The sequence below is a fragment of the Zonotrichia leucophrys genome, chromosome 8 (assembly GCF_028769735.1).
Source record: "Zonotrichia leucophrys gambelii isolate GWCS_2022_RI chromosome 8, RI_Zleu_2.0, whole genome shotgun sequence".
Taxonomy (NCBI): domain Eukaryota; kingdom Metazoa; phylum Chordata; class Aves; order Passeriformes; family Passerellidae; genus Zonotrichia; species Zonotrichia leucophrys.
Window position 1 is genome coordinate 25,012,078 of NC_088178.1, and position 19,161 is coordinate 25,031,238.

Below are 19,161 nucleotides of genomic sequence, written 5' to 3' on the forward strand. Positions count from 1 at the left end.
GATATAAATCCAGCTTGGTGTGTATATTGCTATGAAGTTCTGTATAATTACACTACAGAAATACATAATTTATAACTCCTACATAATGTATTTGGAATTCTTTTAGTACTGTAGTGGTAGTAATTTGATATCCTGCAATTCCACTGGTGCAAAGAGCTGCTTACTATTGTACAGTTGTTAATCAACCCAATGTTGCTGTTGAAGAATTCCACTGTGTGTTTTCTTTTGGTAGGATCTGCTGTGTGTTGTGTTTCAGACATGAAGGATGAGCAGACAGACACCTTCAGCTACTGCATAATGCCTGCAGCTTTTGTAGATAGTGCACCTTGATGAATTCCCAAAGCACTTGGGAATGCTTTTTCAACATCCAGCCTTTTTTTTTCTCTCCAAGGCACACGCTGAGAGGCAGAAGGATCTGTTAGCATATTTGTAACTTGGCTGCTTTAAACATTATTCAGGCAGAGAGGAGGTGATGCTGTAGGGGTTTCAGTTTGGTGTCTGTAATCCCTTGGAAGTGGTTAGCAGTTCTGCTCTTGTAGGTGGAGCCGTGCTTTCCAAGCTGTTCATTTCAGAGGTACTGCACCTCTCCTGGCAATGAGATGATTTAGACATTTAGAGCAAACAAGAATTCCCAGTAGAATTTAGAGACTTTTTAACAGCCTGCCTCACCATTTCATTTTTCATTATATAATACATTGGCTTAAATATATTCTGTATGAAGAAACTGAAGTAAATTCTATGGATGTTTTTTATTTATTTCCTTTAGTATAAGTTTTCTTAAAAACAGTAATAAAATAAATATACTGTAATAAATGTACTGTAAAAAAGTACTTTTTATTGGAATGGAAGCAAGAATTACTTTTTATGTTGTTGATATTGCTTTGAAGTGATTTTAGATTTCTTGGTCTTGTTTTCAGCGGGAAAACACAGCATCCCTTTTTGTTTGTTGGATTAAAGCCCAGTCCATAGCAAATGATTTCTTCATGAGTCACATGAATTTAGGAGCTTGGATTCTGTGCTCAAGCCTAGAAGCACAAAGTCCTTGTATGTACTCATGGCTCTTCCCAGATGTTTCCGCTTTCCTGAAGGGATAACTTGTTCTGGAGGCAGAGTCCTGCCCTCTGTGCTGGGTGTTGTTTGCAGGCTGCCTCTGGTAGGATAGCAGCAGAGAGATTTTGCAGGAAAAAATGGTATTTTTCACTGTAAACTATATGCACATGAATTTTAAAAAATGAAGTCAGTTAAGGCAAGTATTTGTTGCTGCTCACTTTTCATCACTTTACTTTTCCTCTGGCCCCTCTGTCATCAAGCTCCCTGCTGTGTTGCTTTTCTCGTTTTGAAATTGGAAGCTAATGATTTCTGTTGTGGTTGTAATAGTTGCACTGCTGTAGTAGTAATCCCATGATTATCCTTGTCTGTTGGCTATAAGCCTGGCAGTGAATGGGAAAATGAGGACTTCTGTCCGTGTGAATGGGGACTTTGAGGCAGTTGGGTGTGTTAATGTAGTGCTGCCAGAGATGCCCTAGTGCATCAGCTCTGTGCTGCAAAACAATAAAAGCTGCTGTTACTTTTGTAGTGCAGATGTAAATCTGGCAACTGCCTGAAATGGCTTTGACCCTGGTTTTTGGGGATATTCCTTGTGAGGGTCTATCCCAAACACAGTTTTTGCATTTTTTACCCAGTGTGGTTTTAATTAAGTATGGTGGTAGTTAATTGTAGATCTGTAAAGAAGCCCATGTAGATGTTATGAATAGAGAACAGGTTAACCAATTGGTCTGTGGAAAGGTGGAGACAAAATCAAACTTCAGTGAGGTGAGTGAGTGATGTTAGGAAGGCTGCCACAGAGTAGCCTGAGGAAGTTTTGGGTGCTGGCAGCTGCTGCTCTCCTGGTAGTCAGTGAAGCATTATGCCCTTGGCAATAGGAGGAAGTTCTTTCCAAATTGCTTTCTGATGTGTTTCAATAAAGAGATGCTGACCATGGCCAGAACTTTGAATGTGGAGCTGATATGGAGGTTTTTCTCAGTGTTGGGGCATCAAGGTACATTCCTGGGCTTGGCTCTTCTGTGGCTCTTGGAGTGATGGGGTTTGTGTTCCTTTTCCAAAGGAAATGTGCTCATTTGCTCTCGAAGAAAATCCGTCTGGCAAGATTGTTCTCAGGTGAATCTTGCTTTGCATCTCCTGCTGCAGGACTGGAGTGCTGGGGTTTTCAGGATGCCAGCAGAGTTTGGTACATGGCAGTTCCTGGCTGTTCTGGCTGGAGTTCCCCAAGCCACAAATAAATGCCTTGCCTGAGTTTGGATGCCATTACCTTTATTTGACCTGGAATTAACCAAAAGATGGGAAGCATATATTAAGAATTTAATCTTACTGTTTTTTGGTAAAAGTATCTAACTGGCTTCACTACTATTGAGGGCAGTAGACAAATGCAGGAATCTTTTCTTTTTCCTCATTTACCTTTCCTGGTGTAGACTGTTTTGAGGCCAGAAAGGATTGCCAAACTGCTTCACAAAGCACATTGTTCGTCATGGAAAGATATCTAAGTGAAGAATTCAAAACACTATGGTTAAAAGCATCTTTTTTTTCTGGACAACTTTGTAGGGATGCTTGAGATTTAAAGTCAAGGATAACCCAGTATAATTGAGAAGAGGATAAGTGCTGACCTCCTGCAGAACTACTTTAGATGCATCATGCACACTTAGAGCACTTCCTAAATAATGTCAGGTGCTGGAACTTAATATATGGAAAGGCACCTTTCTGCTCACTCTGAGATTGCCTCATTAGAAAGGAAGTTGTGATATGTTTTAAATTAAATTACATGCTTTTGCAAAGGATAGTTATTTTTGAAGGTTTTTCTGACGCCTACACTTTCTCTACAAGCCTCTGAAACAGTTCTGTGCTTAAAATGTGTAATGGTGCAGTGGGTTTGGTTTGACAATGTCAGGCTGGGAATAGCAACTTCTCACTGGGGCCTTGGCTTGGAATGACCTTCAGAGACAGGGCAGGGCAGACTGACAGCCCCTGGTCAGGGCAGAAATGTTTCAGGGACAAGCCCAAAGAGGCTTTTTGACTTGGTTGTGCTGACTGAAAAGGGCACTAAAGAAGTGTGTAGGAAAACACTTCTTCCCATGCTGTCCACATCCAGACTCTTAAGCTGTTATAAATAATGAATTGCAGCCCAGCTACCTAATCCCAGTAATTTGTCCTCTTACAGCAGTGGCAGCCTCTTGGATCTTACACTGTGCAAGCTGCTTGTGTCAGGAGGAGTAATTTATGATGCTGTGGCTTATGGGAGGAAAGGGCTGAACAGCTGAGTTGCAGATTCAACTCTGAGGGCTTTTTCCACGTTTCCGTTGGCTGAAAAATTATTATTGAGGCATCCCAGGCATGTGAGCCTTGAGGATCCATCTCCTGAAACAGAAAAGATAAGTAGTCATCCCCTTCTGCTGCAGCACTTGGCACCAGTCTCAAGTGGAAATGTCTGGTTGCTTTGTCATTCCAGTGGGCAGTGCCACACGTCTCAGATGCATACAGGATTGTACAGCTGCACTTTGCCTGGCCTCTCACACTCAGAAAATCCACAGAGAAGGGGGCAGAACTCGGTGCAGTTTGGCACTTCATACACGTCATACACTTGAAGGGTAAAAAGGATTATTGTGATCATGTTGTTGGAGCTGAGAACCTCACCAAGTAACTTTATTATCAGGCCTGTAGCTGTATTTGGGTAAGAACAGATGGGAAGGGGAAAAGGAAGTATAAATGAAGAAGAGGCGATTAGTGAGGGTAGGTGGAAACTGCAAAAGCAAACGAGTGCCAGCATCTATTTTAGATAAGTGAAAATCTTTCTCATGAGCACCAGTGGATACACTGGTTTGCACTCACTAGCAGTATGCCCACGTTGGTGCATTGGTGTTTCACTGAGCAGTGTCCCAGCACAGCTGACAGAGCTGCATTTGCACATGGGCAGGAGCAGGGGTTCTCAGCAGCTGACATTTGATGTGGCTCTGTTATTCATGGTGGTTTGACCTGTAGCTGCTTTTCATCAAGCATGCTCAGCTGAGACGTTGTAGCCACTCTAAGAGTTCTGGAGTTTGATCTGGGTGATCATGTCAGCTTTGGCCTGTGTCTGTCTGTAAAATTACAGGTTGGCTTTGTAGGACAGTGGCAAACTCTGAATGAGCCTCACCCTGCTATGGGATGCTGGGCTGCCAAAGCTGTCACCTTCTAACAGGGAACCTAATAACTAACTTTGTGCAGCGTTTGTGAGCACAGAAAAAAAAATCCACAAAGGGGCCCTGAAATTTGAAAAATAAGGAACCCCTTGAGCTTATTTGTTAGTTGGAGTATAAAAGGAGCCTTTTGCTTACAGACCTGCCAGTCACTATATGTAAAGCTGGAGGACTCAAGGGAATGTGAAGGACAATATTGAGTGATGATTGTGCCAAGGTGGTCTGGAGAGGTGCAAAGCAGCATGGCCACATCTCCAGAGGGAGGGCTGGAATAGCTGTGTTATTATAACTTGTATTATAGAGAATGTCAAAGTATCACCTCTGTGACTCATGGTTTTACTTACTTAAAACCTGGCATTTGTCTGAGTGTGTGTAAAAGGAAGAAACTCCCCAGGTTGTGTCCAGTGGATGTGCAGATGGAGAGGTGCACAGCACTGCCTTGAGTTCAGCTACAAACACTCTGTTATGAGGTGGTGAAGGAGCAGAAACTCCTATTTGGCAGTCTCTGTCTGCAGGTGGGAAAGGCTGGGATTGCTCCAGAAGCCCAGGAGGTCTGCATGAGTACCTCAGTGCCATGCAATTCCTCATGAGTGGTGTGATCAAGCACACCACGCTCTCTGAAATTGTCTTTTTGTTTGAGAGCAAATCAGCACTGTTAATATTCACATCTTCCTATGGAGAATTGTGATCAGCTGTTCTGTACATTATTTGCATGCTGTTGTTGTCATTTGGTAAAAGGAATCACACCATGGTTCTTTGCTTCAGTGTTAAATGCTGTGTTGGATGCTATAATAACCTAATCAACATTCAGATTCATTCAGCCATTTGAGTATAAACAATTTTGGAAATCAGAAGCATCAAAGAGTAAAAATGTGAATAAAAATTGGTGATGTTTCTCCCCTGTGTCTCTCTCAGTTGCATTTTACATTAAGTGTACTAATGAAATAAACAGTCTTTTGTGTAATTCTTGAAATGACCCAGATCTTCAGTATGTGTCTGAGCAAGCACCCCAGTGGTTTGCCTAAGTGGAAGGACAACCAGGGGACACTAATTGTTTGACCAGGTGCACATCCCTCCTTAAACTGCAGCTGAATCCAAAAGTTTAGTTCAAACAACAGCAGCTTCTGCAATGGAGCTCCCTTTAATATCTGTAATGCCCTGAAAAAAGGCTTTGTGGGGACATCCCCACAAAGTGCCAGGGAGAGGTTTCAGGTACCACCTCAGCAGCAATACTGGTCTGAACTCTCGTGTGGTGTCCTGAAAGGGCAGTCTCAGCCTGGCACAGGTTGCCCAGAGCAGCTGTGGTTGACCCATTGTTGCAGGTGTGGTTAATACACATTAATGCTCCAGGAAGAAAAGTGAATTTAACATGGATTTTATTACCCTATCTTAAAAACTCTTGGCATTCTTGATACAGCTCTCAATCCAGTGAAGCAATGAACTCTTTTTTTTCCCACAGGTAACATTGTTGGCAACCTGGGACACTCCTTTTTCAGCCAGAGCTTCCTTGGAAGCAAAGAACACGGAGGGTTCTTGTACGTTGCAGCCACCTATCAGTCCCTGCAGGACCTGGTGCTCCCAACCCCACCCTACCTGTTTGGCATCCTCATCCAGAAGTGGGAGACCCCCTGGGCCAAGGTGTTCCCCATCCGCCTGATGCTGAGGCTCGGAGCTGAATACAGGCGTGAGTATTCATCTTCTGCAGGGCAGTGGTGAATTCTGCTCCAGAGCATCCCCAGCCATGGAGTGTTTCCTGTCAGAGCCACCAGGCTCCAGCAGGCAGGGGAGGGCTGTGTGTCAGAGCCACAGTGCAGCACTCAGGTGGTGGTGGCCTTTTTACAACTCTGCTGGCTCATCAGGGAGGTTTTTGTGGCGATAAATCTAGTTCTGAGCATGTTTGGATCCTTTTAGTACCTGAGAGTTATGTGCAGAACAAGTCTGATTAGCTGGTGTGGCTAGCACTAGGGAGAGCTTTGAGATGTTAAGCTCTTTCCATGCTGAAATGAAAGACCATTTCCTTTTAGTTTTTTAGAACCATGTTCATTTGCCAGAGAGTAACAATATGTGTGCAGGGGCAACAGACTTGGCAGTTTGTTGCAAAAATACTGTTGGAACTAATAATAAATAAGCTGGAGAGAATGTTTCATCTGAACAAAATCTTAGCAGTTAGCATGAAATTGGCATAAAGTTAAGTTAAAATAATTTTCAAAAGACATTTGCCATTGCTGGAGCGAAGACATTACTGGCAGTCTGTCCACCATGATGGGCCAAAAATTGTATGTCTTACTCATCTTCAGTTTTAATTGGCATGTCTCATTAATCTAAATTACTATGAAAATGGTCTGTCGCTAATTTTTCCCAGAACTCTTTCAGAACATTTTAAGAAAATAAGTTTTATAATATACTGTGCAGAGATTTGTCCCTTTAACTTTTAAAGTTTTGAGCACATTGGGAATTTTCCACAAAATGTGTGTTTTGCTGGAGGAGAAAAATAAAATCCTCAAAATTTGCCTTCTGAGGATGAGGACTGAAGGTTAAACTTGTCCAAAGAAACATTCATGTTAAAGGTGTGTAAGTTTTTGTGTGTACCTGCAGGCATTTTTGAAGTAGTGCATTTATTCCCATCAGTATTTAGAAAAACAAACAAAAATGCTCATGTTTTGGATGTGACATCTGTTTCTGAGCACAGAAAGAAGTATTTTGATAGTGACAAGGAAAAGTACCTGGGAAGCCAGGCTTTGCATCATTCCCACAGCTGTGGTTTGGATTTAGAGGTATTCCCTTGAGCTGTGCCAGTTGTGGCTGCAGGGCACTGCCTCAGTGTCTCCCTGGAAGGTTTCCTGGCTTTCCTTCCATCCTCCTTGCTGCTGGAGCTGTCAGATCCCAGGCACCTGTGCAGTGCTGGCTGTGCAGATCAGATGCAGGAGGCCCTGGGGTTGCTGGGTGTGCAGAAAAGATCTGCTGAGCACCCACAGATCAGCCCAACAGCCCAGGCTCAGGGAATTCGGTGCATCTGGGATGGAGCTTGAAACCAGTGTTAGACACAGGAAATTCAGCCCTTGCTGGTGCCTCAGGGCACCGTGCAGGGGTTGGTTGCATGTGGTGTGTGGTGCTTCCAGGTATCAAATCAGCGTGCAGAGGCTGGAGCTGATTCCCATCAGGAAATCCTCATGTTATTCACATGATGCTGAGCGCTCTGCAGTCCCTTCTGGCCACACTGGGAACTGGGAGTGTGGCATTTGGGGAAATCAGGCTGAGTGTTTGCCTGAGGATAGCTCAGGAATCCTCCTTCAAACATGTGTTTAGGAAACCTTGGCATTATGTGCCAGAGCATGAGTCATGTTCCAGGCATTGTGGTGGCTTCTGCTGCAACATAACGTAATGCAGCCAGATCCAGAATTGCATCACAGATGTTTGACAGGCATGGATGTCAGCCAAGGAATGCAGATATTTTACATCACTGACATACCGTGAATGTCCTTTAAATGGTTTTTGATGTACCCCTGTGGAGTTTGCCTGATGAAATAATGAAAACAGGAAATAAAATAATCTGGGTTATCACTTGAGTGTCACGTGTCAGCCACAGAACTGAAAGACTGATGATGCTGTAGTGGAGAGCAGCAGGATGGTTGTGCAAAAATAGAAGCCATTTCCAAGAAGGACTTAGAAAGGTCATCTTTGCCATCAGGGCCCAGGTCACTCAGTTCATTCTGCAGTGTGGCATCTGTAAGCTTTCCACATAATTATTCTTGTTTCTAGAACAGTGGGCAAGCAGCCATGGCACATGAGGTCATTATAATGTTGAACCCTTCTGCCTTTTTCTTTTTAAATTCCAGTTTTCCCAGTCTCTTCTTTAGCTGCTGCTTACTGCATTCAAGTGAGGACATGATATTTGGGTCTGGTTTTGCACAATCTGAGTATGTAAATTTCCATCTGACCTGTTCTTTTCTGTTTTATTCCAGTTTATCCATGCCCACTCTTTAGTGTCAGATTCCGTAAGCCTTTGTTTGGAGAGACTGGACACACGATCATGAACCTCCTTGCAGTAAGTCTGAGATGGAATCTGTGCATTCCATTGGTGTGGGTGGATCTCTGTGGGGAGATGGGGGCTCCAGGTAGCAGCTGGAAGGCCCAGGAGATGCAAGAGGAAGTAGTGGGGATTTGGGTGAATTTCCCTGCTGTTACTGAGAGTGCATGTTAGCTTTCAGCAACACAGTGAATTGTAACAAGGTTCCCAAATCAGTATCCCAAACCTGGCTGCTGGAGGATGTTTGGATTTTGAAATAAGTGCATTGTTTGCTCAGACTGCTTCCTCAGAAGTGCTGGGTCATCACAGTGTGCAGTCACAGGTCTCTGATTACATCGTGCCCTGACTGAAGGGATGTTATTATCTCTCCCTACTTGGCAAATATTTTCAATATAGGAAATATTCTTTGATGCATGACTTAATCTCACTGCTAGAAAAACTAATAACTCCATCTAGTAACAGAACACAGAGAGCAAATTTTCTCACATACAGTGATGATATTCAAGGTTGGAGAACATTAATTTTGATATAGGAGATATTTTTTTCATTTGTGTACTGCAATTACATGGGTTACATGCTGTGGTGTGTCTGTCCCTTCCTGCCTTCCAGTCACTGATTACAGTTATTTGAATGGGCTAAGTAGTAGTCACCAGGATAGTTATGAAACCTGCAGTGTTAATGATGATCATCATGCCTGACTTGAAATCTTGTTTTAATTCTCAGGACTTCAGAAACTACCAGTACACACTGCCTGTGGTCCAAGGTTTAGTGGTTGATATGGAAGTCAGAAAAACCAGCATCAAAATACCTAGCAACAGATATAATGAGGTAATGCTTATAAAACATACATTTGTGTACAGTTTCTTTGTGATTGGAGTACCTGGGATCTAGAGGAATTTTTATTTTATTCACTACCACTAAGGAAAAATGCCTCAAAAGCAAATAGCAACTGTGTGAGGCACACAGCTTTTGGAAGTGAATGAGCCTGGCTTCACAGGAAGAATGTAATTCCATTTACTATTAATTAAACTCTTAAACTCTTTTTCTTCAGATTTTTGAACTGTTTACATCAAGTGTCATGTGTTTGATTTGAGCAATTTGACAAACTTTACACTTGAGGAAAACAAGGAAGAAAACATGCATTAGCTTTTCTCATTTGTTGTGTGTTCCCACTCAAAGCATTTAGTAGTATTTGTTGGATTGCTGATTATTTTATGTAAAAGTTCCCTCAACATTGAAATTTTATACTTGATTTCTGGTGTGAAAAAATCAGTCAGCATCTGTAGGAGTTAGTGCTGCTAACTAGAGAAAGCTGGGGGAGGAGGTATTTGAGCAGTAATGAAAGGGAACAGTGGAGAAGGGATTGATTTCGTGTTCTGTCTGAAGAGAGGGGGGATAACTTGGTGGTTTGAAACCTGTCAGAGCTGGGGGGAGAGCAAACCTCCTGAGCAGAATGGTATTTGTAAAAGTTCTTGTAAGATCAGAGCAGAATGCAGCTTTGTCTCAAGAGGGAATTTCCCTGCAAGAAGCATATGAGTAAAATAAGTGAGTAAAAAAAAATCATTGAATAAAAAAGTGTTCTTTTATGAAGTTTGAAAAAGATGAAATTGATGAAGATAAAGAGTCTGTTAAAAGGTGTTTTAATTTTTGATGCAGTTGTGCCAGAATGGGAGAGGTCAGTGAGGTTTGAATGAATCCAGTCTGGCACAGGCAGTGCAGTTCAGTGTCAGCTGGGCCTGGGGTTTGCAGGGTGTCAGCTCCACTTGTGCCAGGCATGGGCTGAGCAGGACTGGGAGGGAATTCCTGTGCCAGAGTTTCAGAGCAAAACTCTGCATTGTGCTCAGGTTCCCTTCCCAGCGTGATGCAAGGATTCAGCTTTTTAAATGGAGAATTTGTTACTTATTTAACATTGTCCATTGCTAGTGATTCATTTGAAAAGTTGTATTAATGGGAATAATTCATGAGTTTACTTTGAATTAAGATTCACAGAATATTCTGTGTTGGGAGGGACCCACAAGGATCAAGTCCAACTGTTAATGGCCCATACAGGGATCAAACCCATAACCTTGGTGTTACCATCACCCTCCTCTAACCAACTGAGCCAGTCTCAAGATTAATTAAATAATAACACCTTTACTTTTATTTACTCAGGACTGTTACTCAGATTTTTTCAATATCTAAAAAGTGAAAAACTAATTTGAAATCTCATGTATGTATTAAATGGGGAAAATTCAACCTATGATTAATAAATTCCGCATTAATATTTAGTTTTTCTATTAAATACATATTTTTGTTTTCAAAATTATTCAAATTTTCCAAAGCTTAGAGGGTCTTAGTTGTCTGTTTAATCCCTCAGCAAAGGTGACTGTTATTCCTTGATCAGCTGCCTTCTAAGGAAGCACAGTTGCCCCATCCATTTGTTTCTTCTTGTGCTGAAGGCAACTGCTGGGCTCCACAAATGTGGCTGTTCTGGAGCTAAAATCCAGTTTCTGGAGCATGGCATGATCAACTGGATAATGCAAGACACTGATGTCTGATGCAAAATCTTAATTAAGTTTCCTCCCCAAACATTACACCTGTGCACATTTGTCAATAGCGAGCATCAGTTAATGTTCCTGACACTGTAATTAAGGTTTTACGTTGGACTGAGAGAGACAAATGTGTTGTGTGTAGCCTGCATGCTTATGAGCTCCAGGAAGCAGAGGTGGGAGTGTGAATGCTGTTAGGAGATGTCAAATAATTCAGTATTTTTCTGGGTTTTCACTGCGGGGGGATTTGTGTCATTTAATTTGACTTTTTTTATTTTAAGCAAACATGTCATTTTCCTGTTTGGAACAAATTCCAGAGTTGGGTGACTCCCTCAGTTTTCTTTTGTATCAAAAATCACCAAGTCTGAGCCTCCATGAAGAGGAATAGTGGGGAAAAGAAACTATATAATCCACAAGGGTATTTTGTCAAGGTGTCTAACTCAGTGTTTGTTAGATGATAGTCATCAGAAGGGCAACTGTGCCACAAACTTTTTTGGATGCTTTCTGGAGGCCTCCTTTGCAGAGAAAGAAAATTTGGATGTTTTTTAAAAGTCTTAAATTGGGAACACTGATCCCAGTTTGACCAGTTCATGCAGGTGAAGCACAGAGACACTGAAGATTTGGTGTCTGGTTGTGGCAGCAGAGGATGAAACAGCCCCAGTCTGAGAGCCCATGTGGCACTGAACTGTGGAGGGGCATTTGTGATTTATGTAATTACAACTGCAGTTGGGTAAACAAGCCAAGTATTTCCTCCCAGGGTTTTTCTCATGGCTTTTTTCCCTGTGTATTTTTAAAACCAGGTAGAGATAACAGCTTTTGCAATTTCTGTAGCTCAGCCATCCCTTCTACCACTTATCTTAATTGCACACAAGATGGCACTTTCAAGTATCCAGGCAGTAAAAGACCTGAACCCTCTTCTCAGAAGCAGTTTATGGTTCTGAGTGCTAAAGCCTGACATGGAATATGAGAACTTGAGAAGCTCCTGATTAAAGTGCTCCAAGAACCACCTATTTATGGAAGTGCTTGATGAGCTGGGTGGAAATGCTGAAGCTTTGTGTTTGCAGATGATGAAAGCCATGAACAAATCCAACGAGCACGTGCTGGCAGGGGGAGCGTGTTTCAACGAGAAGGCAGACTCACACCTGGTGTGCGTGCAGAACGACGACGGCAACTACCAGACACAGGCCATCAGCATCCACAACCAGCCCAGGAAAGGTGAGGGGAGCCCTGCCTGGGCTGCTTGGCCCCCGTGTGCCTGCCCCAGCTTTGGGAACTGGCTGCAACTGGCTTTGGCTGGGTTTCACCCAGTTTCTGATAGAGAAAATCAGTCTGACCACTGGTGTCCCTGACTGGGCAGCTTTGTGCTGGAACTGGCTTGGGCAACACCTCTCCATTAATAATGAGAGCTGGCTTTGGCATTATGGGATGTGCAGGTGAGGCTCTGGTTGCCTGGGCTTGACCTACACTATGTGAAAGAAAGACCAGATTGAGTAGGACAGAAAGTTCAATAGGAATAACCAACCACAGCAGCATTGTAATAATGCATCTTCAAGCAACTTCTCATTTTCACCTTAATTAGACCATCTAATTTCCAGGGTATATTTTTGTTACAGTAGGCTGAAGGGCTGCAGCAGCTGTGTGCTGAGAATTTAAATGTTGTGTGTTTGGGGACGTTTCTGGCAAAGACATTTATACAATCTCCAAATGAGAACAAGACAGAGGCTGATTTGGATGGTTTGCAAGTATCACTGGTGACTCCAGCAGGTGTACTGGCATGGAATATCACTTGGGACTAATGGTCTTGTCTGACTTCTGTTAACTTCACCTCTGGAACAAGAAGAGGGATTTCCAGCAGGAATTCATGCTTAGTAGTCATTGAAGATAATTCTCCTTTAAGTCAAGTGGCTTTGAGCTGTGGCCTTGCGGGTGGGTTGGTGTTAGTGTGATCCATAAACAGCTCACACGCAACCTGCCACCTGTGTGGGAACATCTGGAAGTCAGTTGTGTACTTGGCTGCCCAAAATTAGTAATTCTGAAACTCAGAGGTGTATAGAGCACGGAGAGGGAGACAAGTATTAACTTAGACAAAGTACAAGCATTAACTTAGACAAAAACTGTTGTTCAGTTTAGAAAATAACTGGGTGATTTGCCTTTGCATATCCAAGCTTATGATGTGCAATACAGACACCATAATTCCAAGCAGCATTTGTCCTGATTCAGGGTGATCACCTCTCTGGCTGATGGAGCTGATACCTGATTCTTGGGTAAGGCAGTGCTTTGACAAAAGCCTCACTAAATCTCTCCTGTTGTTGTTGTTGCAGTGACTGGTGCCAGCTTCTTTGTGTTCAGTGGAGCTTTAAAATCCTCTTCAGGCTTCCTTGCCAAATCCAGTATAGTGGAAGGTAAGAACTGAACTGCTTGCTTAAACACTTCTTTCTTTGCCCAGCTCAGCTCTGCAGCTAAAAGGGCTCTCTCTGCTCATATGCCTTGGGCCTTGCAGTCTTGCAACTCAGCTTTATCCTACTCCTAAGCAAAAACCACCCAGTTCCTTTAACAAGGAGGAATTTGTGCAGATGCTGCAAAACGGGGTCCCAAGAAAATGAGGGTAAGATACAAAATACTTGGCTTGGGAGCCTGTGATGGATTCACTGGTTTGGGTTGAATGAGGAAACTGTGAGCCTAAGAAATACAGAATGTGTAATCCACCAAGCAGCAGAGGAAGCCCTGCTAAACTTCCACTGCTTCCAAATAGCTCTGCAGTGTGCTGGGGTGTGAATGTGCATTGTTGGTGTGCTTGTGTGGGCAGAGAGAACAGGACAGGTTGAAAGCACCGAGCTGGCCCCTCTTGGGTTTGGTTTGTTGTGTCACAGAAGGGGCTGCCCTGGCTGCTCTGGCTGGAAGCTGTTGGTGCCTGCAAGCTGAGCTGATAACCAGCAGCTGTGCAGGCAGGAGTGCTGTAGCAGTGCTCCTGCTCTCAGTGCCCACTTTGGCCACTGTCAGGCAAGCACTGACTTGTCAGCCACTCTCACTGCTGAGTGCTGCTTCCAGAGCCAGCAAAGGAGGCAGCTCAATGGAGCAGTGCCATGTGGCGTTTCTGAGGGTGGCCTAAAGCAGAAGTGAGGTTGTGAGGCAAACTCACAGGGACTTAACTACAGCTGACTTCACCTGGGAGCTGCCCTTCTCTTACTGTTGTGTTTTCCCTCATCAGCACTCAGGTTTGCAGTTTAGGAAGGTGACTGTTCAGAAGTCTGGTTATGGAGCACTGCTGCCCATGAACATTTCACCTCTGTTGCAAACACATGAAGGATGTTTGGTTTCTTTCTGGATAGACCGTGTTGGCATGGCTTATCTTGGCTAATGAGGATTTCTTGGTTCCTTAGATGGAGTGATGGTCCAGATAACTGCTGAGAACATGGACTCTTTGAGACAGGCCTTGAGAGAGATGAAAGACTTCACCATCACCTGTGGCAAAGTAGATGCTGAAGACCCTCAGGAACACGTTCACATTCAGTGGGTAGAAGATGATAAAAACTTTAATAAGGGGTAAGTAGAGGAGCACTTGATGTTGGTGCCTGTTAAAAATTTTAATTGATCTTGTAAGACATGAGTCTTCAAATCAATAGGAATTAAAAGTCTGCACCTCTGTTGTGAGTGATAAGATGCAATTAATTGTAATGAAAATGGAATTGAGATACCAGAGCTTTGGGGCATCAATTTAGAATATTGGCAGTGCTATGGATTTTTTTTGGCATTGCCAATATCCAGTTATTGGAAACCACTAATCTGTCTCCAACTCTCAGTGCTGAACCCTGCACATTGTGGTCACCTTGCACTGTTGGTGCTTAGTTTGCATTAAGTAAAGCTGGAAACAAAATTGCTGAACATCAACAGTACTTTGGACACTTGATAGTTAAGCCAAAAGGAAGGTGGATTTGGCAGCTGAAGTCTTTATGGCAGTAAAGTGCTGTTGTGATGGATTCCACATTTCAGGACTCAGACCTAGAAAGAAGGATATTTCTGTAGTTTCAGGCTTCCAGATCAATCTTAGGTTCTGCAATCAAGTCCTGGAATGTGTTAGTTGTGTTTTAGGTATTGATGGCCTACACTGAGTTAACAAATTAGCAAAAATCCAACCTGTATGAAATGCCTCATTGTTCTGTCAGAACCCTACAGGATCTCAGCTCTGCTGCAGAGCTTTGTTGGAAACCTCCAGGAAGCTCCTTCTGCACCTGCCTTGTGCATGTGACCCCTTTCAGGAATCCCTTGGATTCCAAGGTCATTCTCTTCTGCACAGGGCTCTGTCCAGCTCAGTTCTGGTGCTGAGTCAGAGCTCACCCTCCTCCCTCCCTTTTGCAGCGTTGTGAGCCCTATTGATGGCAAATCCATGGAATCCATAACCAGTGTGAAGATATTCCACGGCTCCGAGTACAAGGCCAACGGGAAGGTCATCCGCTGGACAGAGGTGGGTCTGCCAGCCCAGGGCTGTGTCCAGCAGCTCCCCCAGGCCCCACAGGGAGCAGCCTCAGCTTCCCCACGGGGCTGTGGTGCCTTTCCTGCCTGCACAGGGTGGCATCCTGCAGGATCAAAGGGATGAAACATCCTCCCCCTGACACAGCCACAGCCCTCAGGCACCAGCCAGCGCTGCTCCCATCAGGGTGTTCAGCCTGTGTTCAGATCCACAACACTTGCTGCCTTACACACAGAACAGTTGGTTTCATTTGCCTTTGGGTTAAAAGCTGCTTTTCTACATGGAGACAAATCTTAATATAAATTGTTTTTTAGAAATGTTATTTCGAGCCGCTTTCTCTAAAATGTTGCATGTTAAAGTGTTGTGGCATAAATCACGCAGAAACTGCTTGCATGGCTGATGTTGCCTGTGACTCTGCCAGCACACAAATGCTGGTGTCAAAATATTTCTGTAAGTGTTTCACTTTGCCTGCTGAGGAGGAGCCAGGTTCCTTACTCTGCACTCAGCCCCCGTGTGCCCTTTTCTCCCAGGTCACTTGGCCTCAACAGAAACAAGTGCAGTGACCAAAATAGCAGAGATTTTCAGGCTTGTATTAAAAGTATAATTTTTTGAACTTAACATCTGTTTAAAAGCAGGTTTTTATTAAAACCATGTGCAATACATAGTGAATTTCCATAGCAAGGCTTTTGACCAGATCTAAGAGGTTTCAGAGGACTATTTAAATTTAAATCTTTCTTCTGATTTTTTTTTTAATTTTTTCCTCCCTAAGGTGACTTGTCTTTAGGGGTTTTTGCTGGGCTTTCCTGAGCAGTTACTTCTTAAGTCTTCATTTGTAGAAGTTTAAATGACATCTGACCCAACTTTTCTAGAAAAGCCAAGTGTTGTGTCTTGTGTTGACTCTTCCCTTCAGGTGTTTTTTCTAGAAAATGATGAGCAACACAATGGGCTGAGTGACCCAGCTGATCACAGCAGACTGACTGAGAATGTGGCAAAAGCTTTCTGTCTGGCTCTGTGTCCTCATCTGAAACTGCTGAAGGAAGATGGAATGACTAAGCTGGGTCTGCGTGTTACACTGGACTCAGATCAAGTAAGTCTTTAATAGTTTGGGTTTAACTGGGGGATTGTTCTCTTGTTCATTCCCCAGAACGGGAATACACCACTTAAACCAGGAGAATGCTGAAGCAGTACCAGTATCAGATGCTAATCAGGTGCTGCTGGCTGCTGTTTGGTGTTTTGGGACATCTGTTGGATCCAAGGCCAGCCTGAATTAACACAGGCTTGACCCCCCTATGGCACGAGCAGCACCTGCTGTGTGCTCAGAGCAGACTCTTAACTGGCCTTTTACCAGCAAGTGTGAGGGTCCTGCTCATCCCAGGGAGCTGCTGTGAGAAAACAGGAGGAAAAGCTTCCTTTTGCTCAGGCAGCCACTGGGAACACAAAGAAGCACAAAGACAAGTGGAAAAGCTGCTTTAGTGCCTGCTTGATCCAGTTCAAGTTCCTGACTTCCCTGGGAGATACCACAGCTCCTCCTCCCTTCCTGCCCCCTGACTCACAGCCTCGTGTCCTGTTCTTAAAAACCCCTCTTTGTATTTTTTAGGTTGGTTATCAAGCTGGGAGCAATGGACAGCCACTGCCCTCTCAATACATGAATGACCTGGACAGTGCCTTAGTGCCAGTGATTCATGGAGGGGCCTGTCAGTTGAGTGAGGGGCCAGTCATAATGGAGCTCATCTTTTATATTCTGGAAAACATCTCATAAGAGGACTTCATTTTCTGTTCAGACCTGTTCCAGCAGCAGTTGTATCTGAATCATTTGCACTTTAAAACTGGAAAATTAAGCTTTTGTTAACACTATTGGGGAAGGGGGGGAGGGGGGTGGGACAGTTGTTCCATAATTCTAAATCTTCTATGCATTGTCAACAACCAGAGGATCAGGGCAGCTTCTATACTACAACATGGCTATGCTATCCTTGCAGCTAATCCACTTCTGTTACTGTTTAGAAAAATGCTCATGTTTAAAGACTTACAGTCGTGTACTCTAAATGCTCAAAGGGTGCAAAGATCACTGGGGCGTAAATAAAAAGTGAAATTCCAACCTTGTACTGTCTGTAGATGGACATGTAAGAAACAATCAAGACCTCCATTCTGACCTCATCCTAATGCCATTGTGGTTATTCTATAGACATTAAAATGTAACGTTTACATTGTTTTGACCAGATTATTGGTTGAAATATGTTTGGAGAAGCCCTTGAGAAATAGGGAAAGCTTCCCTAGCCATAACCCTGTTTGTCTGTGCATCCAGAGGAGCAGGACAGGCAGCTCTCTGCAGTTGTGTGTAATAGGCTAGTTTCCTTTTCTCCTCTATTTCCCACAAAAGTCTGTCACTTGGGCAGCTTTCTGTGATCTCCTACAACAACTCTGCTGTTCTGTACCTTGTTTACAAATCTGTCTGAAGCAGAGGAAAGATCAGCCCTGAAGTGCAGCTCCATCTTGTTCCTTGTCCCCAGTAGGTCCTGCTTTGAGATGAGTCCCAGCCAGGGCAGCTGTGTCCCCTCCCTGCTGTTCGCTGTAGTGTAACGCCAGTGTCACGTAACCCGAGCCAGCTTGTACTTCATATTGCAGCCCCATGTCCAAGCTTACCTGTGATAGCAGTGTAGAGTGGCTGTTCCTGCATGTTCTGCTGAAAAAAGGCTTTGTGGTCAGTTCTGAACATGTGCACTCGGCCCAGTGCTCTTGGTCTCACCTGAGAGGGCTTTGGTAAGGAGAGCAGCTGCTCGTGTCTGCCAGGGCATTAAGAAGCTGGAATTGAGCATCAGCCAGAGGAAATGTGGTTCCATGTTCTTACTGTCTCCATGGAAAGCTGCTAACCAGTGGCAAGAGCTGTAAGCAGGAGAAGGGGTTTGGTTTGTTTAGCCAGTCATGCAAAGCAGCTCTTTTGAGTCCCTCCCAGGAAGAGGGGTGAAGGTTTCTCCTCCTGTCTAGAACTAATTAATTTGGGAAGAGAGGTGCTAATTTATGGTGAACATTTGTGGTGTCAGACACTCCCTAATGCCGTCCATTCTGGGGAAGCTGTGACACAGTAACACCAGTGGCCTTGCAAAGAGAAAGAGAAGTGCCAGGCCACTGTGAGACTGAGGCTCTGGATTTTAAACAAATCAACACCACTGGCTGGCCAAGGGAAAGTACCTGCACAGGGATAAGTTTTATAGAAAGGCAGCCCAGTGTCTGCACAGAGTGCACTTGGGAATAAATGGCTGCTGCTTTTCAAAAAACAGAGTATGACAAATCCAATGTTCCCAATCACAGCCCTTGGAGAAGACAGGCCAGGGAGCTGGGGCCAACTCCACAAGCAAAAGCTGGCCAGCAAGAGGGAGCACAGTACCTTTGAAGGGTGTCAGATCCAAGGGAAGCCTTACCTCTGGCATTTGGGACAGGCTGGGTGACAGTGCAGCTCATGCAGTGGCGCCTGCTGGCCAAAGCAGGAGCTGTGACCCAGCCCCTGCTCCTGCCTGAGCAGCCCAGCTGGACTGAGGCCACCTGATCCCCTCTGCACACTCTGGGACACAGCTCAGCACCACACGGTGCAGGCACGGTTCCACAGCTGGAAGAGCATTCCAGAAACTTGGTAATAATCTTCCTCCTAGAGCCTGCACTCCAGCTTTGCCACAGCAGCAGCTTTCCAGTTACTTTAGTTGCATTGTTACGCTTAATAATGCAGTAAAAGAGGTGAAAAATGTTTATCTTTTCTTCTTTTGCCCCAGAAGTCTTTTAGGTTTGGATTCTGTTTGTGCAAAACACTATCAACTGGTGACTGACATGTCTGCTTCAACCATAGCCTTTGAAATGACCTTAATTACCATGTTGTTAAGAAATGAGTACTTGTTTAGAAAAAAATTGTACTTTTAAAATTCA

General features: G+C 43.9%; 1 protein-coding gene across 3 annotated transcripts in view; it reads left to right on the forward strand.

Moving 5' to 3' along the window:
- The window catches only part of ZFYVE9 (zinc finger FYVE-type containing 9), a 55,208-nt gene extending 38,200 nt beyond the window's left edge, over positions 1-17,008 (forward strand). For all 3 annotated transcript variants that reach the window (XM_064720391.1, XM_064720390.1, XM_064720392.1), the window contains 9 exons: positions 5,686-5,910; positions 8,189-8,271; positions 8,977-9,081; positions 11,846-11,996; positions 13,103-13,183; positions 14,162-14,324; positions 15,138-15,243; positions 16,160-16,336; positions 16,847-17,008. In XM_064720391.1, coding sequence (XP_064576461.1) covers positions 5,686-5,910; positions 8,189-8,271; positions 8,977-9,081; positions 11,846-11,996; positions 13,103-13,183; positions 14,162-14,324; positions 15,138-15,243; positions 16,160-16,336; positions 16,847-17,008 — 1,253 coding nt within the window. The remainder of the gene's footprint in view (positions 1-5,685; positions 5,911-8,188; positions 8,272-8,976; positions 9,082-11,845; positions 11,997-13,102; positions 13,184-14,161; positions 14,325-15,137; positions 15,244-16,159; positions 16,337-16,846) is intronic.
- The last annotated feature ends 2,153 nt before the right edge of the window (positions 17,009-19,161 follow it).